This window comes from Gymnoscopelus microlampas (genome assembly GCF_963454915.1).
Source record: "Gymnoscopelus microlampas genome assembly, chromosome: 3".
Classification (NCBI taxonomy): domain Eukaryota; kingdom Metazoa; phylum Chordata; class Actinopteri; order Myctophiformes; family Myctophidae; genus Gymnoscopelus; species Gymnoscopelus microlampas.
In genome coordinates, this window is record NC_139940.1 from 2,463,409 (window position 1) to 2,489,768 (window position 26,360).

Genomic DNA, 26,360 nt, shown 5'->3' on the forward strand with positions numbered 1-26,360 from the left:
GTTCGTTTGGTTTGGCCTCGTTTTCATAGACCTCGTTGCTTGTTTCTCTCGCGAAACCTGTGGCCATGTTTCCCATTGAACCCGGAAAAAAACCCTACGTCCGCTGCCACTACTGCTCCCGGTTTGGCTACAATGGGAAACATGGCCACAGGCTGACTAAATAAGCGATTTAAACGGGTAGTTTCGCTGGCGACCTAAAATATTATGCAGGCGACCAAACCTTAAACATCCGTGCGGTTTAGAATCTACCATTAGTTTTGGGATACGATGTATACAAAAGGGTAAACAGCGGAGCCTTGGCCGACGTTCGCCCGATCCTGGAAGAGAACGACATAGAACCGTTCTTTATGGAGCTAATGTGCATCGTGTGTGGGGAAACAAATCTGGAGTGTTTACTTTCCACAGCAGAGAGTGGGCGGGGTCTATGGTGTAGCGTCGGCGTCAGTGTTGCCATGTCCGCCGATTGTAAGCGCTTTAGGGCCAATGTTGGTGTTATAGGGTTCGTTTGGTTTGGCCTCGTTTTCATAGACCTCGCTGCTTGTTTCTCTCGCGAAACCTGGCACACAACGACGCATGCGCAGTTTGGTCGGAGACCCAAGACCCCATCCACCCACCCACCCACCGTCAGGTTTTATTATAGAATTATAGTAGGATGCGTCCGAACCGGGGCCCGGAACCGACGCTTTTTTTCACTCGCATTTTTTTTCTTTCTTTTTCTTTGAGGAACGCACTTTATTAGTCAGGCAAGGTGCACTGCAGACTGCACATTATAACACGTTTGCGTGTCAGTGTAATAAGTGCCTTTCTCAAAGAAAAAGAAAGGAGAAAAAAAAAAAGAAAAAGCGACTGACTGATTATACTAGTAGGGGCATGTAAATTACCATGAAAGGGTATCATTTTATATACAGTACGTTGATTATTAAATAGTATAAGACACATTTATTAATATTCAGTATTACCAGAATTGACGATTGACATCAGTTTTTAAAGTCCATGACGACACGTAGCGGGCAGTGGCAGGCTATTAATATGATCATCATGGATCGAGTTATTTACTCAACTGTTCATTGTTTAACAGCTTATACATCAAACTATTAACATTTACCAATCCAACCATCGTGGTTTACATTTTGTCATGGAGGAAAGGGATAGCATCCACAGTGTCCGGGTTCAACGCTGTCCTCCTTTGCTCAATGGTTCTTCCAGCTGCGCTAAAGTTACGTTCGCTGCTGCTGCTGCTCGCTGGTATCGCCAGAATGCCCCTGGCAAGACGGGTGAGCCTCTTTCTTTGGTGTTTCGCCCAGGCGGATAGTATTTTCACACTTTAGTTTCTATATATAAACAATGACCGATCCGAATCGAATTCCGACCATCAATTATGCAAATGTGTCCGACCTGTGCTCGGGTAGACGGGTTTCGGTCGGGTATCCCAGCTCTACTGTCTATCCTCTGAAACAAAGTGGTTTATAGTGAGAACTTGGCATCATTTAAACGCTCTGCAAATACAGCAAATTTAACAGGCATTCCATGTAGAGGCAACGGCCAAATAGTTGAATGCCTTAAGCTAAACTTGGCCCTACTTAACATAAGGTCACTTAATAACAAGTCTTCCTCTGTAAATGATATCATCTGTAAAGAGAAACTAGATATTATCTTTCTAACAGAAACCTGGCTTGGTTCTGATGGAGCGGTGCTCTTATCTGCAGCATGCCCACCAAAGTACAGTTTCATTCACTCAGGACGTGAGGGAAAAAAAGGAGGTGGTCTGGCGAATATCTTTTCTGACACTTTAAAATTCAAACCTCTGACAAACCTTGGCAGTTTTAAATCATTTGAATACCAGGCCACCATATTGGAGAGTCAATCGTCTGTGCTTATGATTAGTATGTATCGACCTCCAAAGTGCAGCAAAGCCTTATTTCTAACAGAAATATCAGAACTTTTATCTATCTGTTCCACTAATTATGACAGAACTCTGATTACTGGAGATGCTAATTTGTATGTTGACATTGTTTCAGATGTTGTGGCTATGGGTTTCCTACAGTTACTGCACAATGTTGACTTTATTCAACATGTTGTTGGGCCAACACATAAACATGGCCACACCCTGGACTTGGTGATCACTAAAGGTTTGAATATCACTGTTGACAGTATTATTGATAAGCCCGAACTAACAGACCACTATTTATTGTGTTTTAATATAACTGTCCTTGATCTAAGGAAAAACAATACAGAATATACTATAAAAAAACGTTTTTTTAGCTCATCTGCAGCAAACGAGTTTCCTCGTCATCTGGCGTGTGTGCAGGTGCCCCCCCTACTTGATGCTCCCTCAGTGAATGATATGGTTCAACATTTTAATCTCAAATTAGAGTCAGCTCTCGACATAGTGGCTCCTATGAAAACTAAAAAGAAACTTAATTCTAGAGTAACACCCTGGATCAACGAGCACATGCGCTCACTCAAGAAAGAATGTCGTAGAGCTGAGCGAATTTGGAGAAAAAACAAACTCACTGTCCACCTAGAGATTTTTATGAAGTCAACAGTGGCCTATAACAAAGCACTGCGCTTGGCAAGGCAGGCATATTTTTCAGGCATTATCAATGACAACAAGCAAAATGCCAGAGTCTTATTCTCTACCATTGAACATCTCTTAAACCCCCCCCAGGCTTACAAGGAGTCGCTCCCTGCTTCTAAAGCTAAGTGTGATGAGTTTGCGTCCTTTTTTGCAAACAATATTTTTAGCATTCGAGCTGGTATTATGAATGCTGCTGCTAGCACTGCAAATGCGGCAAATGGTGCATGGTGCAAAAACGTAGATCACTCCAGAGGAAGTCTAATATCATTCTGCGCAATTAATGAAGAGGAACTCCGTAAAACTATATCACAGATGACATCATCATCTTGTTCTTTGGATGCAATACCCACCCCGTTTCTCAAAGAGGTTTTAGACAGCGTGATTGGAGATATCCTAAGAATTGTAAACAGCTCTCTACTTTCAGGTGTCTTTCCAGACTCACTGAAAACGGCTGTAGTCAGGCCGTTACTCAAGAAACACAACCTTGATCCATTGGTGCTGGGTAATTATAGACCAATCTCTAATCTGCCATTTCCGGGAAAGGTCTTAGAAAAAACTATCTTTCATCAACTGGATGTGTTCCTACAGAACAATAAGGTTCATAACAAATTCCAATCTGGCTTCAGGAAAGGTCATAGCACAGAAACAGCACTTGTAAAAGTAATTAATGATCTTAGGGTGTCCGCTGACAACAAAAATATATCTGTTCTCCTACTCCTTGACTTAACCGCTGCTTTTGACACGATTGATCACAAAATTCTACTACAACGCATGGAGTACTGGATTGGTTTGTCAGGCACAGCCTTGTCTTGGTTTTACTCTTACCTAACAGGCAGAAGCTATTTTGTCAGCCTAGCTAATTTTGACTCAGACAAACATGACATCTGTTCTGGTATTCCACAGGGCTCAATTTTGGGTCCCTTATTGTTCTCCCTGTATATACTACCACTGGGAGAACTCATCGCCGATCACGGAGTGAACTTCCATTTCTATGCTGATGATACCCAGCTGTATCTTTCGGTAGCTCCAGACGACCCCTGCGCTCTAGACCCATTGTTGACCTGTCTGTCCAGTATAAAATGCTGGATGAGTGAGAACTTTCTTAAGCTAAATGAGGATAAAACAGAAATTCTCATAATTGGCTCCAGTGAGCAGAGAGAATCAATAATAAGTAGACTTGGTAACCTGACTGTAGAAAGTAACACCACAGTAAAGAACCTGGGGGTTATTATCGATTCTGAATTGAATTTTAATGCCCACATTAATCATGTCACCAAGATTGCTTTCTTTCATCTTAGAAATATTGCGCGAATTAGAAACTATCTGTCGTTAGACGACGCAAAAACGCTGATCCACGCTTTTGTTTTCTCTCGGCTTGATTACTGCAATGCACTCTACTCTGGCCTGCCTAAGAAAACAACTGACAGATTACAACTTGTTCAAAATGCGGCAGCCAGAATTTTAACTAAAACTAGAATGAGAGAACATATCACTCCAGTTCTAGCTTCACTACACTGGCTCCCGGTTGTTTTTAGGATTGATTTTAAAATTCTTTTTTTTTTTTTTTTAAAGATTTGTTTTTGATATTTTTTTATTGCTTTTATTGGAGAGGGACAGGGAAAGTATGTCGACAGGAAGAATGGGGAGAGAGATGGGGGAAGACATGCAGCAAACGCCGTCGGGAACGGGACGCGAACCCGCGGCACGCTGCTATTAAGGATTTTCAACCAGGGTGCCTAGACCGCAACGCCACGGTCTAGGCCTAAAATTCTTTTAATAGTTTATAAAGCTCTAAATGGTCTGGCACCTTCCTACCTCTATGACTGCCTAGAGAGACATGTTCCAAACCGGACCCTCAGGTCTTCAAGTGCTGACCTACTCGAGGTGCCTAAAATGACATATAAAAAATACGGTGAAGCAGCATTCTGCTTTTACGGACCAACAGTGTGGAATAAACTCCCATTACACCTAAAACAGGCAGCCTCTGTCGATAGCTTTAAAGCACAGCTCAAGACCTATTTCTTCACTCTTGCTTTTAGCTGACTCTTTGGTTGATTTTTAAGTCCTCACTGTATTGCCTATTTTAATGTTTTATGCTTTTGCTTTTATTTTATTTTATTTTTTGTTTGCTTTATTGTTAAATTGGTTGTAACTGTAACTGTATTCTTGCTCTGTAAAGCACTTTGCGCTGCATTTCATGTCATGAAAGGTGCTATACAAATAAAGTTTATTATTATTATTATTATTGTGAGCTCCTTATTGGATGTAATTAATATCTTCACAATCAAATCAAAGCCTCTTAGTAGGTTGTATTGTCCAGTAAATACAGATCATTTCAAATGCATTTCTGTTAAGTTTTTATTTGCATAGTAGTTCTATTATAGTTATTATTATCATACTCCTATTACAGAGAAGATTTCACACCCCCCACTTTTTGCAAAAAAGAAAAGTTTTAATTGTGTTAATTTTTTTTGATAATAAATCGGTAAAATCAGTTAAAAAACTAAGAATTATAAAACTTAACCCTGACCCAATCTCGGAACCCAGAGACGACTGAAAAGGAAAAACAGCGACCTCTGCTGTTCGTTCCTCCTCAGTTCGACTCTGGGACAATGCCGACGTAGGACCTGTGCGCAAGGAAACGGGGTTTAAGTCTGCCTTCACCGCTCCACTTCCGGGTGGTGCAACTACGTTTTCATTCCCACTAACAATATTTCTACACGGAACACTAACACCACTTCTCCCAGAGAACATGGATCGTTTTGGTTATAAGCCCACTTGTTTCTATGATAAAAGAGTAAGTTCAAATGTGAATATCTTTCCGTGGTTTTGTCTGCTCCGCGGACGCTACTGTTAAATTAGTTTCGTTAGTTTCGAGTAGGGAAGGATCGACGGACACGTGAATCCCGCCCACTACATTTGATTGGGTAAAGCCTGGCCTGCTTCCTGATCTGAAGGCACGCCCACTCCCACACATTACATTACATTACAGTCATTTAGCGGACGCTTTTATCCAAAGCGACTTACAATAAGTGCATTCAACATAGGTAGGGAACAAAACTACTAATCACCAGAAGTCTTAAGTGCATTTCCCGTAAAAGCAAGCAACCAAGAGTATACCTAGCGCTAAGGTGAAAGTGCAATTGCATAATTGATGGTCGGAATTCGATTCGGATCGGTCATTGTTTATATATAGAAAATAAGTGAAAAAACTCAAATTCAAGTATTTCTTTTTCAGAAAGCGTAAGAGCTAGAGTTACCAGATTTGGAGGTGAGGTTCATAATTTAATCCGAAATTATTAAACAAATAATTACACCATTCGGCCTCATGGTGGCGCTATAACAGCCCCCTTTACGTTTTGGCTTATAACTCTTGAACTGTAGGTCGTAAAATAAAAATAAAAAATTCGCTGGATTCCCTGGGTCACGACGCATCTCCCCATATAGACCACGCCCATTTGCGTCAGGATAAATTTTCCGCCATTTTGAATTTTCTTCAAAACACACTTTTTGCACCTTTTCCTACAGATTGTTTCCAAAAATCGGTACATGTGATCTATGGACCCATGCGATAAACATCTCCAAACGGCATTTTGATAGTCCTTACCGTTCGTCCGTAATTGGCTTCCATGTAATGTGGGAGAGGCCCGTTTTACCAAAAATACCAAAAATCACGAACGAAACGTCCAATCTATCCCAAATTTGAATCACATGTCAAGGGTGGTTTATTCAACAAATCCCTAAAACCATTTCAACTTTGATCCATAGAGGGCGCCACAAATGCACAAAACGTAACCGTTTGATGCAAAAACATTATTTCGGGGCGGATCAATCCTCTCAAAATGAAACGCAAGTGATCTGAGGAATGACATGACAATATAATGGCCCGTTACATTAGTGGGAGGGGCCTGTTTCTTTAGTGGGAGGGGCCTATTTCCTAATATCAAAACGCCACGTATCACAAACACGGGATCCGATCCGCACCGAACTCGAATCGCACGTCGCGCGGCCTCTGATGGTATTCCTCCTGGCGTATCCCTCGTGTCCAGGCGGCCGCGACCCGCGTCGGCGCAACCACACTTTGCAATTTCCCAGAATTGCGAAAATTCTAGTTACTAGTTACTTTGCAGATAAAAAATATTATATTATAAATCATACATTAACCACTTTCGCTCACAACGCAAGCTTTTAGTACTTTTACTTTTGTTACTTTAAGTACATTTTGATGTCAATACTTTTGTACTTTTACTCCAGTACATTTTTTATTCTGGACTTTTACTTGTAACAGAGTATTTCTATATAGCAGTATTGGTACTTTTACTTAAGTAAAGAATTTGAGTATTTTTTCCACCACTGCGCAGACACCAGTGGCGGCCTCTCCTTTTTTTCTTTTTTTTTAAATATTTCCTGACTCGCATCCCAGTCTCCGGCTGGCCGAAGTCCAAGAATTTCATGCAAGAAGAGGATGTAGATCTGATTAAATCAGGGCTCAGCTCAAGTGAATCATGTGAGTGAGTTGTTTTAGCTGTCTGTCCATGGTGGAAGTACAAATAGCCTAATTAATTTAGTTCGAAAATGCATCATTATGGATTGTGGAAGCAAACCAACTTAAGTCCACATATTATTTTAAAAAAAAATAAGGCCGCCCCTGGCAGAGAGACACACACACACACACACACACACACACACACACACACACACACACACACACACACACACACACACACACACACACACACACACACACACACACACACACACACACACACACACACACACACACACACACACACACACACTTCATAAGGTAAGCTACTGTTTGTGCCATCGACCACTAATCAGCATTTGATTTATTGTCTCAGGAATGTGACAAAAGCTTCAAAATGTCCATTCATGGGGTGAGTAATTGATAGAAAATAAGTAATTTTTTGGATGAACTATTCCTTTAACCCTAACCTCAGTGTACATTATAACTATATAAGCCTATGCCTATCCCCAGGGTCGGTGAAGACTCAATTGCCGCTCCAGGCAAGCTTTCTCAGCTGCACGCCTCCCCCCCACCCCTCCCACGCACGCAAAATGGTTACATATAACAGAAGATTTCTCACCTTCTTTCCTCTAAACTGCAGCACTAATGGTGGTTTATTTGGTAGCATTTTGTAATGTGTGACTGACTGGTTTTACTTGCATTAACTGTTCAACAATAAGGGAGAGCGGAGGTGAGCTGTGAGTGTCGTCAGTTTAACAGCCCCCCCCCCTCACCCCTCTGCAGCTCTACCAGTTCCAAGCAGCAGACAGACAGACAGGCGGTATCACAAGGTTAATTCACTCATGCAAACAGTGATGTGACTTTAAACAACAAAGAAGTAATCGAATACCGATCGTGCAAGTGTCATCATTCATTTCAGAATACACCTATATATATATATATATATATATATATATATATATATATATATATATATATATATATATATATATATATTTAAGGGTTCGGGGCATATAAGGCTCGAAACCTTATTGCATCTCTTGGCTTTCTTCTTCCGCCGTGTTTGCAGTTCTGGCCTAACCGTGTGGTAACTTTTTACAAAACTCACCAATATGGTAGTGTGCTATGCCAAACGGCCAAGGCCCGAAACTCACAACCATCGGCCAAAGGATGGCGCTATTTCGCTCAATTGACTTTGAACAGGTAAAACTCATGCCCTGTTTGACGTACAGCCATGAAACATCGATACACACAAGCGTCTCCTCATGTCTAACAACTTTCATACTCTGACTTTTGACCTCTGACCTTTAGATCTCCCACCATTTTGAATGATATGAAAAGCAGTTAAAATCAAACTCCTCCTGGGATTTTTGAGCAATCTGCACGAAACATGTACTTTAGACCTATGCCAACAAACGGGGGAGACGGATGAAGCTTTTATGACCCAATGAATATTGCAGTTTTATGAAAATTATTCGTCTGCCCCTAACACATACATGCAGACTCACATTTGTTTGACACTTTGCAGTAATGTAGAGCGTCATTCCAAATATCACTGAAACCAATCTTGCTCCAATTGGCCTAAGGGGGGCGCTATAGCAATTTTTTGAACATGCAAAATTTAAACAGGCATGAGTCATGCCTCGTTTGGCCGAAAATCATGAAACTTGCTTACACTTGTGCCTTGACTCATGAGGAACACATCTATCACTTTGATCAGTAAGCTCCGCCCTTAAATTGTCCGCAATTTTGAGCAGAACACTTAAACCCAGGATTTTTCAGCTATTTGTGTGAAACTGCATCATCTGTGTGAGCAGCTTTTTCACCAGTTCAGGTCTGTCGGTCCAATGGTTTCTCGCTTAACCGTGTGGTCAAGGCTCACTTCATGCAGACTTCCTTTAAAGTACAATGCAAACAACATGACTGTATCAATGAATTAATGTGCAATTGATAAAGATACCATGAAATGCTTATTTGAGAGTATGTTTTTTCAATGTATGACATACTTCATTGTGAAAATAGCCGATCTACAATCTCACAACTTTTCAGATAGCAACATTTTGTGAGCTTGTAGATCGGCTACTTTCACTGGTTTCTGTTCCGAGGAGACGTACAATTTATCTATTGGTAGATGGTTAGGGAACCAGTGATCTAGAGTAGTTAGCAAAACAGAGGATTGGTCCATAAGGGTTCAGACATATATAGGCCATGTATCTAGCTCAATGAGAGGAAAGGCAGCCTATGAGGTTGAGGTGATCATGATTTGGCATTCTTAGGCTTACTCATAGTATTCCTTGATGTTACGGGTAAGCATAGTTTTACTGAGGTTACGGTTAGTGAGGATTTAAAATGCTCATGTTAATTGCATGGTTTTCTTTCTCTCAAGTTCAGTCTTCTATGTTTCTATGGCTTGTTGTACATATTACTTATCATTACCTCTTTCTTTTTTCTTTCTGCAGTCACTGGCCCCGTATTATTGCTGCTTGCAGCTACATTGTGTTTCTTCTGTTTCTGCCACTTTTCGCAGTTCTGGCTGAACCGTGCTGCCACTTTTTATGAAACTCGGCAATATGGTAGATGGTCATGAAAAACTATCAAGAAGTAATTCTCACAATCTTTCGTCAAAAGGTGGCGCTATAGCACTCAATTGAAAATGCCAGCTTTGAACAGGTACAACTCATGCCCCGTTTGATCTACAGCCATGAAACTTCGATACACATATGCGTCTCCTCATGCTGAACAACTTTCACCCTCTGACTTTTGACCTCTGACCTTTAGATCTCCCACCATTTTGAATTATGTGAAAAACATTCATTGGCTCCTAAAAGCTTCATTCTTTCACTTATGGAAAATCCGCCGCCAAGGTGTTGTTGGCATAGGTCCAAAGTTCAAGTGTTAAACGTTTTGTGCAGATTGCTCAAAAATCCCAGGAGGAGATAGGTTTAGAATAGTTTTAACTAGTTTTATGACTATTATTCATCTGCCCCTAACACATACATGCAAACTCACATTTGTTTGAAACTTTGCAGTAGTGTAGAGGGTCATTCGAAATATCACTGACACCAATCTTACTCAAATTGGTCAAAGGGCGGCGCTATAGCAATTTTTTGAAAATGCTAACTTAAAACAGACAAAAGTCATGCCTCGTTTGGCCGAAAGTCGTGAAACTTTCTTACACTTTTGCCTTGACTCATGAGGAACATATCCAGGGGTGCACATAACTTTTTAGGTCTGGTACGCAGAAGAGCACCTGGACATGCGACTTGGTGCGCATGGCGCCCGTCCCGTTTTGTCAACGGGGGGGGGGGTTCAGCCCGGACAGTTTTGTGAACGGGGGGGGGGTCAGCACGGTGCCCACCGGACAGTTTTGTCAACGGGGGGGGGGGGGGCGAGAAAAAAATGACGCTCTGCTTCTAAATTCCACCGATTTTCGCCGTTTTTTTTTCTTACGCTGTTAGATAAAGCCCCCAATGTTGGTGCCCTGTGCTGCTGCGCTGATTTTATCCGCCAGATTGGGACGTTCACGGCATATTTTGCACCATTACGGTGCGTTCATCATCGGTGACGAGTGCCTCTAACAGCCGCTGCTGGCTGCGTGCACGCAGCGAGGCAATGCGAGGCGATGCGAGGCGACGCGAGTCATATCTCTACCCCTGTGCCTAATGGCTGTACATGGGGCCGACGGGTGCTTTAGAGTGATTGTGTGCGTGTGGCTTCAGGAAGTAAATTCCTAGCCTCGATCTCCAGGCTTTTATTTTTTAATTTTGCTAAAAAATAAAAGCTTGGAAATTCCTGTCCCAGCTGTTGGTGCGCAAAAGCGCCTCGCGTCGCCTGATGTGGTGCGCATTTTTTATTTTGGGTGCGCATGCGCACCTGCGCACCAGTTATGTGCACCCCTGAACATATCTATTGTTTTGACCAGTAGATGTTTCTTCTCTCTGCAATCACTGGCCCTGTATTATCGCTGCTTGCAGCTATATTTGTGTTTGGGAGTCTGGGCCACGTTCACAAACTTGTGCTCCGTGGCCTGCAACCAGGAGGATTGCAAAAGACAAATGCAAAAAAGTTGGCTAAATACTGTTCTGTCTCAGCTATTATGGGCAGTCTGTCTATCTGGAGAAGGCGATGTTTCATTTACCCTTGAGTGGTAAAAAAAAAAAAAATTGAATTTCTGTATAAAGTATGTCATCAATTTGTTATCTTTTTTTCTCTATGTGTTAAGCATGTGCAGCAGTTGTATCTGGTTTGCCCGTACAATGTAACCTTCTTCTGATCAATGTTTGGATCTATCATGTATTGCGCTTTTTGTGCAGATCCAAATAAAATAATTTAAATGTGTGTGATTTGATTTTGTTGCTGCAAAGTTGTCGCTCTGTTGTCGGCAGTTGAAATGTCAGACCGAGACCGCCTGTCCGGTTATATTAGATAAAGTTGTTTATTACACAGATTGGTTGAATGCTTGATTCTGATTGGTCAATCACTGAATTCAGCGGTGTGTTATTTCTGGATAATGACCGATGAACTCAATAACAGACCTCTGTTATAAACAAAGACTCAGAGCACCTGCTGCACTGCTTGATTTTATGCTGTATCCAACATGACAGCCATGTAAACACACCCACCATGTCATTTACATCTACACATTACAAGAATGTTTTGGAAAACATTTGAAGCGAGAAATAGACAATGCAGTAACCAAAACACTTATGGAATACTTTCATTACCGTGTGCAAGGAAATACTTCATTTTGTTGTCACTTTTGGGTCAATTTATTAATTAATTGATTAAGTAGCCGTGCAATAAGTGAGATAATTGGCGGTCACCAAGGGCGCCGATACTGTGGGTGCCTGGGAGAAATGACGATCACCCATCACAAACTCACTCCCAAAAAAGACACTCTGACATCTACACTTCATGGAGTACATTTTGTGTACCAAATTAGTCAAATTAACCGAATTAAAGTAACAAAAACCCCACAAGGACACTTTGACACTAGCTCTTCTGGGGGAGCCCGCGATCGAACTGGAAACCTCACGGCTTCCCACCGGCCGCTCTACCCTTGACCCACTGCCGCCACTGCCACTTTCAAACGAGACGGCAGTTGTGAGTAAAGTTGGCAAGTTGTCCAACCACAAATTAACAACAATGCACAGACATTTGAAGGTGAAACGTCCAACAAACACGGATGACTAAAGACTCTTCACAACAGCTATCCACAAATGTTTAATCAACTTTAAGCATTTAGCACTAGATAGGCAACCATATATGCATATACATATACACACACACACACACACACACACACACACACACACACACACACACACACACACACACACACACACACACACACACACACACACACACACACACACACACACACACACACACATATATACAAGTTGAATTATGTGCTCAAAAAGCTAGGACCAATTCTCTCAAGTGCCCAGTTCTCCAGTTACCATCAGCAGCGCAAAAACAGTTTCTGTTTCAGACAACATGGCGGATCTCCACAACTGACACCAATGCATTTTACAGTAAATCACAATCTTAGTGGTTCAGTAGCCTCTTCCATACATTCAGTCATATACAATGTAATAGCACATAAACTACTCACCAAACATTAGTAATATTTCCTGCTTTGTTCCCGATTAATTCACATCCAGATGAAGTCGAGACATTTCAGCTGCTCGGAGCAGAAGCTGAAAGAAAAGAGGTTTCACTCTCATCAGGGTGTGTGAGTCATGGGACATGTACCGACATGACAAGTGTCATCTGAGGACTTCCCCGCTCAGACTCAACCAGACCTTTGTCTCATGTTACAGTTTACTGGGGTGGCATACACAATGAAGAGCGCCTCTGCATGTATGTATGTATGTATGTATGGGTGTTCACTCTCCATTCCGACATCTCACCACTCCGACTAGTGGCTTCCGCGTGCGGTTAGGGTTAGGGTTAGGGTTAGGTATAGGGTTCGTCAACGTCGGAAAGGCGACATGTCGGAATGGAGAAATGCACCCGTATGTATGTATGCATGTATGCATGTGTATATATTAGGGCCGGGACTTTATCGCGTTAATTTCGATCAATTAATTACAGAAAAATTATCGCGTTAAAAAAATTAACGCATTTTAATCGCACTTATTTTTGCCCCGTGGAACGTTTCTCACGGGACGAGTTTCAGACGGACCGTTTGTCCCGGTGCACCAAGCAAAATGCATGGGTCTCGTCTGGTCTCAGACAACAACAAACCGCAGGCAACGCAGTGCATGAAAGCATGAATGAAGACGGCGCACCCGATAGCCTGCTTGATAATGTTGGCTGGGCTGCCCCCCCGAACCCCCGCCCCGCGGGAGAGGGGGGGGGGGGGCGATGCGGTGCGGGTCACATGCGTGCGGATTATTTTAATTAATCAATTAATTAAACGACGATAAAACAACAGTGACAACACACTCTACCTGCAATGTAGAAATACTATGTTACAATTAAAAGTCCGGAATTCAAAATGTACTTGAGTAAAAGTATAAAAGTATCAAAATGTATTTAAAGTACCAACAGTTAAAGTACTCAAATCTTTTGAAAATAGCAGATCTACAAGCTCACAATGCATGTAGATGGCTATTTTCTAATGGCCGATATAGGGCTGAAGTGGTTACTGTATGTTTTGTAATAATAATAATCAAAATCTACAAAGTAACTAGTAACTAAAGTTTTCAAATAATTTTAGCGGAGTATAAGTGTAATATTTTACTCTGAGATGTAGTGGAGTAGAAGTAAAAGTATTAGAAATTGGAAATACTTGAGTAAAGTAAAAAATACCTAAAAATTGTACTTAAGTGCAGTACTTGAGAACATGTACTTAAAGACGTTTACCAAAATCCATTTGAAAACAAATTTTCTCACTGTTCTCAGGTCAAATATTGATGTGCGATTAAAATGCGATTAATTTAGATTAATTAATTACAAAGCCTCTAATTAATTAGATTAATTTTTTTAATCGAGTCCCAGCCCTAGTATATATATATATATATAGGCAGAGAGATAAGCAGCCAGCGTTAGCTTGTTCTGTTATTAGCGGTTAGCTTGTCGGGACTTTCAGCGCCTGTAAGGGTATCATGGGGCTCCACAATGAGTGCTAGGAGAAAAAAAACAGACTTTGCATTTGTTAAAATAGGCGAATTTGGGCTATACACGCGCCTCCTATTATGCCAACGGTGGGGGTCGACAGGGGGATCTGTGGAGTAACTCAATGGGCATTTCTACGTTGGTGAGTGATTTGCCACACATCAAAGATAACACTAAAAATGAACGGATGTCTCCTTTAAATGTTATAGTGTTCTGAACTTCTGGTTCCAGTTTTGTCTGCTCATGTCTTTGTATCATCACTTCCAATTTCACTTGTTTAATCATATCCTATGTTCTCTCTCCTGATATAAAATTGGTATCCTGACCTGAAAATAAATTGTATATTTCCTAAATAGCTCAAGAGACATGGAGACTCCTGTTACTGAACAAACACTCTATAACCATGATTACTATTACAATATAGACCTATTTAACACTGCTACTGAACAAACACTCTATGATTACTAACACAATATAGAGCTATTTAACACTAGCCTGGTTCCATACTGTTGAGAGCGAGGCCCTAGCCATCAGTGTGACCCCTAGACCCCGAGCTCCAAAGAGGCCCCAGACGCCTGCCAGGCCCTCTACCAAGGAGAAAAGAGAGAAGCTGGAGCTGAACCGTGCTATCAGAGCATCTGCCACTGGATGGCCCGGAAGCAGCGAGCGATGGAGCAATTGGAATCCCCCATACAACACTGTCACTACACCAGGGGGGGGGGGTGTTTACCATGGGTTACACCACCATACCCCCACCCATATGCACCGAGGGGACCCCACCAGGGACTCTGCCCCAGCCCCAATCCTGCGACAGGATTCTACGGGGAACCACCCAGCCAATACCGACCCGATCCAAGAAGCCAACATGGTCCATACTACTAGGGACCATTGGAACATGCAAAACTAATGTTTAGCTTGTAGCATTATAGCTCTGAAATGCTTTTGCCTAGATTGCTTCCCACACACACTTTCTCACCAGCTGCCTGTGTGAGCTGATAACAGGCCAGACAGCCAAGGTCACGCACTGTCTGCTTGGCTGAGGTGAGGCGTGACAGGAAGTATCTGAGTGCTTCGAGGGTTGGGAGTTGGACTGGAGGGGAGGGGTGAAAGATGCCATGTAATGACAGTGTTCTGCCACAGGGGTTGATGTACTTAACCCCCGATCACCCAGGGTTGGGCCCCTTCTTCCTAGATTCTGCATCTAGAGACTTCTGTTTTGCTCATATACAGCTAATAGCCATCTCGGTGGCTCTCTTCAATACTTTACTTTCTATTTTTGTAACTCTCTTCTTAATAAATACTTTTTATTGAACTTCTTTTTCGTGTGACGACTGCCTCATTAGCCAAGAAAGATATCCGGGTTTTTTGTCCTTTTCCTGTATTTCTGTGGTGAGATTGGTAACACAAATTACTACATTAGCAGGGTTGAGCTGTAGGGGGTACGGGGGGGTACGGCGTACCCTTAGTTCTGACACTGTGGGAGCACGCACCGTCAGCGGCGGTCTTTAACGCCTTAAAGTTTAAAAACAATAGCCTCTCAAGGTTCGCGCCGTCAGTGGCGAGCCGTTCTCAATAGCGTCTACCTGGCTGCTTTGCATAACATTAGGCTACTCGAGAAAAGACACGGACTTGAATTGAATGTGTTACATTCCTCTCACAATGACAGACAACATCTCTGCACTGCAAGGTGTGAAGGGGAGGATCGCTTAGCAGAGGACCCAGTTCTCTGAGACAAGACAAAGACAAGTTGTCTGATTATTTTAAGTAGGCCTACTTATGTGTGGGTGAGTCTATGTAAAGGGCTTTTATATAAAATTAAAAGGAAAATACAATAATTAATTTGAAACAAAAATAAAAACAACAAATTAACAATGCAACAATACAACAAAATAATAATACATATGATTAAATTAATAATCACATGTTGAATACAGTAGTTCAACTAGCACTGAGCTGAGTGGCTATGTGCGCGCACGTGCATGCGCGTGACGTCATAAAATACAGTACCCTTAGTTCAAAAATCCACAGCTCACCACTGTACATTAACATAGGAGCAAACCCGTGTTTGAGAGTTTCTCTCTAACTGACAGGGTTGGGACAGGCCCTGTCAACGGCCTTAGGTTTCATTCTCACGATATTCTCCAAGTGGAGATATCTATCTGTCATTTATTACTGAATAAGGTGGTTGGTGCTAGGTTCATCTCTCAACGAGTGGCTCTCATTTATTTCCAATAAAAGCAGGATACAGAGCGCTACTCACGAGAGATCACTAGACACTAGCTGCTTGGTGATGACGCAGAGACAAGAGTGAAATTAGGTCTGTTACAGTCGATGTTGAAGCACACGCAGATACAACAGCAGTTGTGTCCCGTAGTTGCTGGTAAAAGACGCCAAGGCAATAGTATTGGTCTCCGATCACTGAGTGTTATTAAATCTAATCTAGATTTGTGCCTGAGTTCTGAGCAATGTCTAGTCCAAGTCTGAGTCTAGTCATTGTCGGAAACCACTTGTAATCTACCGAGAATAGATCCTCTAGGTTGAACTCAAGAGACAGAGTTTATCCATTTTAGATAAGCGATAAGTAGGAGTAAGGTTAAAATTCCGGTAACCGGAGAGGAATTAGCACGCCTCGAAGGGGTTCCGGTGAGGGAATCTGGGTCAAGTTGGCCCAGGGTCTGATTCCCTTTACACATACCATAGACCCCGCCCACTCTCTGAGTGGACTGCCTCTGGGTCTGGAATTGTAAATGTGAACCTGACTTCTCCGGTACAAAATGCATTGTCCAATGAGAGGCGGAGGTGGGCGTGGGGATCCCTTAGGATTGGTTTTAGGGAATTTCTAATCCCCTCCCCCTTGTAATCCCCAACACTGGAGCCAATTTCAGACTGAAGCTCCACGCAGCTTCAGTCTGATAATCAGGCTAATTTAACACTGCTACTGAACAAACACTGATTACTATCACAATATAGAGCTATTTAAGACTGTTACTAAAAAAAACCTCTATAGCAATGATTACTATTACAATCTAGACCTATGTAACACTGCTACAGAACAAACACTATATAGTAATGATTACTATCACAATATAGAGCTATTTAACACAGTTACTGAACAAACACTCTATAGCAATGATTACTATCACAATATAAAGTGTGATCAACACTCAACGCATGCACGTACGCACGAGTAACAATTTAAAATAAGAATTAAAGCAAACGGCTGTTTGCCTCAACAGTCACCCATCTAGGACTCATAACTTATGATAAATACCTGTTGTAGTTGTAACTGTGAAGCTTAAAATAAACCCATTGTATTATAACTTGAAGCAATGATTTTTGGTCTCTTTTGTCTAACCAGTTACAGTGTACTATTTGATTGGACATTTACTATCTGCCGAAGAACTCACGTTAAAGTACAGTGACGTAAGTTTCAATATATGTTATTATATTGTAATAAATCATAAATTATATTTATATAAGTAGTATTACGTCTTGTATCAATAAGCTGATGATATTACCGCCATTAATGCAACACTTATTTAGGATTATACCAGGGTGGTAGGCCGACATATAAAGGCAAGGGTAAAATACATACATATATGAAGGTTAATACTGCCTGTTTGTAGTCATTAACTGAGGCATGCTCTGTAAGGTCTCATATTGTGGGTCCTTTCTCAGAGTTAAAATTCCTGAGGTTCCCCTTATCCCAAAGAGGAAGGAAAGAGAGAGAGGCTCAAATGACCTGGCCTATGTTATGGGGGATGAGAGGAGAGGAGGAGGTGGTGGCATCTCTTTGTCTCCCTGAGGAAACTTTGGGGGGAGAGTTCAGTTTCGAGGAGTCCCTGGACAGATCAGTAGTGAGTAGAAAAGCACTTGATACACGAAGATTAATAGTCATATATGCTGATATATTTATTGTTTGTGTGAAGATTCATGTCGGTAATATTATCATTATTGTTTCTGTGTTTCAATCTTTCTGTAGGTTTAAAACGTGACCTGACTGCCTGACCTGGCTAGACTTTGTTAGTAGAATGTGAGCCTACTGGCAAGGTTGTAGTTGACTAAGATTGTAGTTAACTGGCCACTTAGTAGAACGATTGTCTACTAGGTGTGTTTAATGTATGTTTAAGTGTTAGTAAATAAAACCCATCAAAGACACAGACCTACTCAAAAGGTTTGAGTAGGTCTGAGTATTATCTACTTTACGTCTATTCAGGGACTCTTTGCGAGGGCCGAAGCTAACAAGACGTATATAGTGTGCGCCGGGTTGGAAATTCGTACAATAAGCTACAAGCTTTATATGCTACACAGCTTGTAGCATATAACACCACTGGTAGTCGACTAGTCCTATTATGTAATGATAAAGACACTCTGGGGCACAGCATTTTGCAGCAGCAAGGTTGCCATGACAACAGATATACACAAACAAACACACTTGTTGAGAACGTTACACTGCAACAAAGAACAGCATTTCACAATTGCCACAATCCACATCCATTTTAGCTGCTACAATAAGGAATGGAAACTGGACTCATCAAAATGACTGTATATGTGTCTCTCGTTAAACAAAGTACACAATAAATCCAGCTGTTGGTCTATATTTAGCCCTGAAACATGACTGTCATATCATGACAAAACTTCTCCATTTACAGCCTGTGGTTCATCTACATAAACGTTCAGATTTCAAATCTATATAGTACACCAGTAGACCTTCCAGAGTCACAGAGACATAAAGGCATACAAGAACACAGGGTACAGAACACACACATATCTCCATATTTTGACACTGCCGGACAGCGCGCGCACGCACGCAAGTTGTACAAGGCCACACAGGTCATAAGGACACAACACACGCACGCCCTTAGAATCAGACGAATTTTTCAATAAGCCTATGAGGCGAGGGGCACACGCACATTTGACTGCCTGTATACACACTCACCCACACATGCGCGCGCGCACACACACACACACAGTACGCCAATAAATGGACTTGAGGAATATTACCTGTCTGGACCTTTCAACTATGTTTCATACGTAGTACTTGCACATTTACAACAGTTCAATAAAAAGCATTTTAATCCGATCGGTGGCCATTTTCTCATAGAGTTATAATGTATCAGAGTGCAATACACCTCCAAACCGATACAGTCGCGTAGTTGAAAGCAAATTATGGAGAAAATACAGAGACAATGGCCACTAATTGGGATTAAAATTATTTTTATTGAACAATACGGAAGATACGGGTACTTATGCAAGCCCGATGCAAATTGTAACATCCGTGAACATAAGGTAAGCACTTTATATTTTAAATCTGAAGGTTTATGTAGATGTACGGGTTGTAAATGGAGAAAGTGCAAACACCAGGTTGAAGTTCAGCCATGACGCTTGTGACGGACGAGTGTCGTGTGATCCATGGCTAGTCAATAACAAGGCTTATCCACGACTCTTTTGCCATCCCGGTAATAATAATTAAATAATTAACTGTAGAACCAAAGTGGTTCCAAACGCCAGATCTGCTGGATGCCTGGTGGAGGGTCTTCTATTTCTGGTCTCTCTGTGGCATTAGCCATTATTGCAACAGGTTAGCTTAGCATGTAGCCAGTGGTGTAAAGTAATTAAGAACATGTACTCAAGGACTGTTCTTAGGTATTTTTTACTTTACTGGAGTATTTCCTGTTTTCAGTATTTTAACTTCTACTCCACTACATCTCAGAGGCAAATATTGCACTTTTACTCCTCTACAATTATTTGAAAACTTTGGTTACTAGTTACTTTGTAGATTATATTATTATTACAAAATATACATTAACCATTTCGGCCATTTGAAAATAGCCGATCTACACGCTCACAATGTGTCGCGATGCAACGCATTGTGATTTGTGAGCTTGTAGATCTGCTATTTCCAAAATATTTTTATACATTTTATAAATTTGAAAACTTGTTAAATGGAACATTCTGCATAATGAGTACTTTCTACTTTTGGTACTTAAGTACATTTTGATGCCAATACTTTTACTCAAGTCATTTTTGAATTCCAGACTTTTACTTGTAACAGAGTATTTCTTCATTGCAGTATTTATACTTTTACTTAAGTAAGAAATATGAGTACTTTTCCCACCACTACATGTAGCATTCCGGTGTCTCTCTCTCGTCTTGCCTTTTTTTCTCTCTCTCTCTGACTGTGGGAGGAGCAGGCAGCTTTTTTTTTTTTTGTCTCGGCAATCCTTGTCTTAGCATTAAGTTTAATCATGTGCTCAAAATGCCAGGACCAATTCTCTCAAGTGCCCAGTTCTCCATTTACCGTCAGAAGTGTAAAAACAGTTTCTGTTTCAGACAACATGGCGGATCTCCACAACTGACAGCATTTTACAGTAAATCACAGTTTAACAGGTAATTAAACCTGTTCCTTCTTACAGAGCAGATGAACTTCATCTGGTCTATGAAATGTAAACATACTGTAGCAAGAAGCTGACTGACAAACCACAACTTACCAGGGTTGTTAAAAATAACTGCAGTCATTTTGACAATAACAATGACATCCAGATTAAGAGAAAAAGCTGAAATAAAATATGTTCAGATAAAGTTAGTGACAACTCTCTTGTCACTAACGCTTTACTTTCATAAAGTATTACTATGGAATGAAATATTATTAAACCTGTTCATGTGGTCTGTAAGTTTGAATTATGGATTCTAAAAGAATACAGTTGTTATCTTGGTAGTTCAGTAGCCTCTTCCATACATTCAGTCATATACAATGTAATAGCACATAAACTACTCACCAAACATTAGTAATATTTCCTGCTATGTTCCCAATTAATTCACATCCAGATGAAGTCGAGACATTTCAGCTGCTCGGAGCAGAAGCTGAAAGAAAAGAGGTTTCACTCTCATCAGGGTGTGTGAGTCATGGGTACATGTACCGACATGACAAGTGTCATCTGAGGACTTCCCCGCTCAGACTCAAACAGACATTTGTCTCATGTTACAGTTCGCACGCACACACACACACACACACACACACACACACACACACACACACACACACACACACACACACACACACACACACACTCATGTTGTACCAGGCCACACAGGTCATAAGGACACAACACACGCACGCCCTTAGAATCAGACACATTTTTCAATAAGCCTATGAGGCGAGGGGCACACACACACACACACACACACACACACACACACACACACACACACACACACACACACACACACACACACACACACACATTTGACTGCCTGTATATACACACTCACCCACACATGCACACACTAGGAGAAAAGGGGAGAGATGAATTGAGCACAGAGCGCACTGAGGTTACGGTAATACCTTCCTGTGAGACAGCACAACTATTGGTTGATGACAACTTTTAAGTCATTGTTCTCCACAGTAATGACAGTCCTGACTTGTGAGACTATCAAATGATATGCTGGCTGTCCCTCTCTGAATAGCTAAACGTACTCAATGAAGTAAAACATAATACCCAAGTTCATGAGTAAGTACTTCATCACACTTATAAGTTATATGGCTATTAGACATAGTGCTGGCTTTGTAGAGGAATACATGGGGGATTATATCTCCTCACTGGCCTTGGAACGCCTCGGGATACCCAGTGGTGGAAAGTAACTAAGTACATTTACTTAAATACTGTACTTAAGTACAATTGTGAGGTATTTGCACTTTACTTGACTATTTCCAATTTTCAATATTTCTACCTCTACTCCACTACATCTCAGAGGCAAATATTGTACTTTTACTCCACTACAATTATTTGAAAACTTTAGTTACTATTCTTTGCAGAAATAAATGATGATATTATGAAACATACATTAACCACTTCAGCCCTATGTTATACCTAGGCTATTTGAAAATAGCTGATCTACAACTTGAGCTTGTAGATCTGCTATTTTCAAATATTTTAGTACTTTTACTTTTGGTGCTTTAAGTAGATTTTGATGCCAAATACCTTTGTACTTTTACTCAAGTAAATCTTGAATTCTGGACTTTTACTTAACAGAGTATTTCTATATTGCAGTATTGGTACTTTTACTTAAGTAAAGAATTTGAGTACTTTTTCCACCACCATACCCCAGGAGGAAGGGAACTTTCTGCTGGAACTGTTGCCCCGGCGACCAGATAAGCGGTTGAAGATGGATGGATGGATGGATGGATGGAGTGTTACTGACGGTCTTGCACGCCGTGCAGGAACCTATTTGACCAGGAACACACACAGGCACACACATAGATTTAAAACTACTTTAAATTCACACCTCAACAAAGTTTACAAAGACTCCCGATTCACACCAGGTACATTAACATAGGAATGAGCCTATAGATGCATATCAATTGTTTATTGTGTGACCTGTAGTGTAGGTGTTAAGAGACGTGCGCGTCACGTCATTAAAATACAGTGCAACCACGTTCCAATTCAGCGATGCAACACTGGTTGATTGAGGACAGGTGGAAATTTAGTTCTACCAGCAAAACTATGCAAAAACAATGTTGTGGCACTGCATTCCTTTACATGCTGTCATGCCCTTCATTGTCTAATCCCTCACCATGTAGGCTACGTATACAGATGTGCCACTTCAGAACTTCACACGTTACTGTTCTTTCCCTGAAAGTGCCCTGAAAAGGCATGTTTTCCTCCCTGTTCTGCCCTTAAAATTGCACTGTTTTGCCCCTGAAAAGAAGTTGTCACTACACACCGCCGTTTTTCCCTTCAACAGACAGAAGGTGTCAGACTCATTATGAGGCGAAAGGTGATTTGAAGAGGTCCTTGACCAGTTGCTCAAATTAATTAGCATCATAAAAGCAGTGATCATCAAAATAATTCATCATTTTAAATGCCCTTCTTTGTCCCTCTTATTGCCCTGGGAATCCCCTGAAAATGTACTGTCTTGGCGATGGCAGGACATGTGAAGTTTTGAAATGGCACATCTGTACGTTTTGACTGTCAGGTTTTACTGGCATTCCTCACAGTAGCCACAGTAATGTTCTAAGACTGTCTCATCAACACAGAAGGCCTGTGTACCTCAATGGAAAACAAAAGCTACCCTGCCATCCTAGCATGACAGTCAGAAGCCATGTCTATTGTTGACCTGTATAATATTACCTTAAAAATAAGAAATAAAACACCACTCAATGCAGTATACTGCATATATATGTATACACACACACACACGCACGCACGCACGCACGCACACACACACACACACACACACTAGTGTATCAGGCCCACAATCATTACTCAGAGTAAAACTCTTGCTTACATTCATCTCTGATTGGTTTAAACTTAAAGTATGCTTAGCACTCTTAGATTACTTTTCACAATGGATTACATTGTTTACTCAGAAACACACCTCACTTCACCTTCATTGGCTAATCAGTAGCATGGAGGCACCTGTGCACACTGCAACAGGCTGGCATTGAAACTTAGAAACAAACTCACCAGAGATCACAAAGGTATAAAAACTATAAAACGACTTGAGCCTCAACCAACAGAAGTTTGCTTCATCAGACTATTTGACTTTTAGAACATCTGTCTGTCTGTCTGTCTGTCTGTCTGTCTGTCTGTCTGTCTGTCTGCCTGCCTGCGTGCGTGCGTGCGTGTGTGTGTGTCTGTGTAGAAAGCAGTGTCCTGTTCTGCTGCTTTCTTGCTCTCTCTGTTCTGGAATAGGGATCTTAGACTCTATAGCGCCCCCCCCCACATGCACATCAGTCTTCCTAAATTAACTCTGTAGTTGCTGGTGCAACTTGTGTGGGTTAATTCTGCATGTCTGTTTTGTTTGAATTAGACATTTGGACAGGCCCCATAAATAATAATAAATAAATAAAAAAAATATATATATATATATACATATATATATATATATATATATATATATATATATATATATATATACATATACATATATATATATATATATATATATACATATACATATATATATATATATATATATATATACATATATATACATATATATATATATATATATACATATATATATATATATATATATATATATATATATATATATATATATATATATATATATATATATATATATATATATATATATATATATATATACATATATATACATATACATATATATACATATACATATACATATACATATATATATATATATATATATATATATATATATATATATATATATATATATATATATAATATTGAGAACCACACTGTTCTCAACCAGTGTGGTTCACTGGAAATGCACTGGATTTGAAGGTCACCCATCCCAAAGAACCACTGAAGAACCCTGAGGTTCTATATAGCACCACAGCTATCCCAAAGAACCACTGAAGAACCCTGAGGTTCTATACAGCACCACAGCTATCCCAAAGAACCACTGAAGAACCCTGAGGTTCTATATAGCACCACAGCTATCCCAAAGAACCACTGAAGAACCATGAGGTTCTATATAGCACCACAGCTATCCCAAAGAACCACTGAAGAACCCTGAGGTTCTATACAGCACCACAGCTATCCCAAAGAACCACTGAAGAACCCTGAGGTTCTATACAGCACCACAGCTATCCCAAAGAACCACTGAAGAACCCTGAGGTTCTATATAGCACCACAGCTATCCCAAAGAACCACTGAAGAACCATGAGGTTCTATATAGCACCACAGCTATCCCAAAGAACCACTGAAGAACCCTTAGGTTCTATATAGCACCACATCTATCCCAAAGAACCACTGAAGAACCCTGAGGTTCTATATAGCACCACAGCTATCCCAAAGAACCACTGAAGAACCCTGAGGTTCTATATAGCACCACAGCTATCCCAAAGAACCACTGAAGAACCCTGAGGTGCTATGAAGTACCTTTATGTTGTGTGTGTGTAGCAACCGGTCATGTGACAAAACGAGATAGACAGAAAGTCAGTGAGCAAAGAGGAAGTAGTGGTCTACAGCAGCATCAGAGAGCAGAGATGGAACAGAGGAAGTAGTGGTCTACAGCAGCATCAGAGAGCAGAGATGGAACAGAGGAAGTAGTGGTCTACAGCAGCATCAGAGAGCAGAGATGGAACAGAGGAAGTAGTGGTCTACAGCAGCATCAGAGAGCAGAGATGGAACAGAGGAAGTAGTGGTCTACAGCAGCATCAGAGAGCAGAGATGGAACAGAGGAAGTAGTGGTCTACAGCAGCATCAGAGAGCAGAGATGGAACAGAGGAAGTAGTGGTCTACAGCAGCATCAGAGAGCAGAGATGGAACAGAGGAAGTAGTGGTCTACAGCAGCATCAGAGAGCAGAGATGGAACAGAGGAAGTAGTGGTCTACAGCAGCATCAGAGAGCAGAGATGGAACAGAGGAAGTAGTGGTCTACAGCAGCATCAAGGAGCAGAGATGGAACAGAGGGAGTAGTGGTCTCCAGGAGCATCAAGGAGCAGAGATGGAACAGAGGGAGTAGTGGTCTCCAGGAGCATCAAGGAGCAGAGATGTCTGCAGCACCAGACTGTTGACTTCCTTTACAACGGCTGCGTTGTCGTCCGCCGCCCTTGTTCCTCCGTTTAAGGCCAGTCAGCACCTCCGGGGTCAATAAAGGCCGGGGATTGACGAGGCCATATCTAAACCTAACCATGTCAGTGCCTAGCTCTGATTCATAGCCTTGAAGGAGTTCTCCTTAAGGTGTAGTGAAATGAAAAATATGTTTTTCACACTTTTAGAGCATATCTAGCATACAGACGGGCGGTCAGGGTGCAAAACATAGTCTCAAAAAATAAGCAGACATGACAACACTGACACACACACACACACACACACACACACACACACACACACACACACACACACTGGATGATGTTCTGTAAGCACATGCACTTGCAGTCGTTTCGTAATGCAAAGCCCTGTTTTCTTAAAATGTTTTAGTAAGTTTGTCATTTAGCATCATTATGAAATGTCACGACTACCAAGTCCCTCCTTTAAGAGGCATCAATACTAATTCACATATTACATTTTGGAACATTGAGCCAAACATTTACATACGTGGTAGCTAGAGAAGGTCTCTTTGATAACAATACATGGTTATAAATAAAGTCAGTGATTCTCAAAGTGGAGTCCAGGGAACCCGGACTTATTCTATAATAGCAGATCCACACAGGATATTGGAAAGAAAC

At 41.1% G+C, this 26,360-nt stretch overlaps 1 protein-coding gene across 5 annotated transcripts in view; it reads right to left on the minus strand.

Moving 5' to 3' along the window:
- Positions 1-21,077, minus strand: part of LOC311041590 (uncharacterized protein) — a 123,260-nt gene extending 102,183 nt beyond the window's left edge. For all 5 annotated transcript variants that reach the window (XM_084052038.1, XM_084052037.1, XM_084052036.1 and 2 more), the window contains exons 1-2: positions 20,972-21,077; positions 12,685-12,769 (exon numbers count right to left, since the gene is read on the minus strand). In XM_084052038.1, coding sequence (XP_083908164.1) covers positions 12,685-12,691 — 7 coding nt within the window. In that variant the 5' untranslated portion in view covers positions 12,692-12,769; positions 20,972-21,077. The remainder of the gene's footprint in view (positions 1-12,684; positions 12,770-20,971) is intronic.
- Between the last annotated feature and the right edge of the window lie 5,283 nt (positions 21,078-26,360).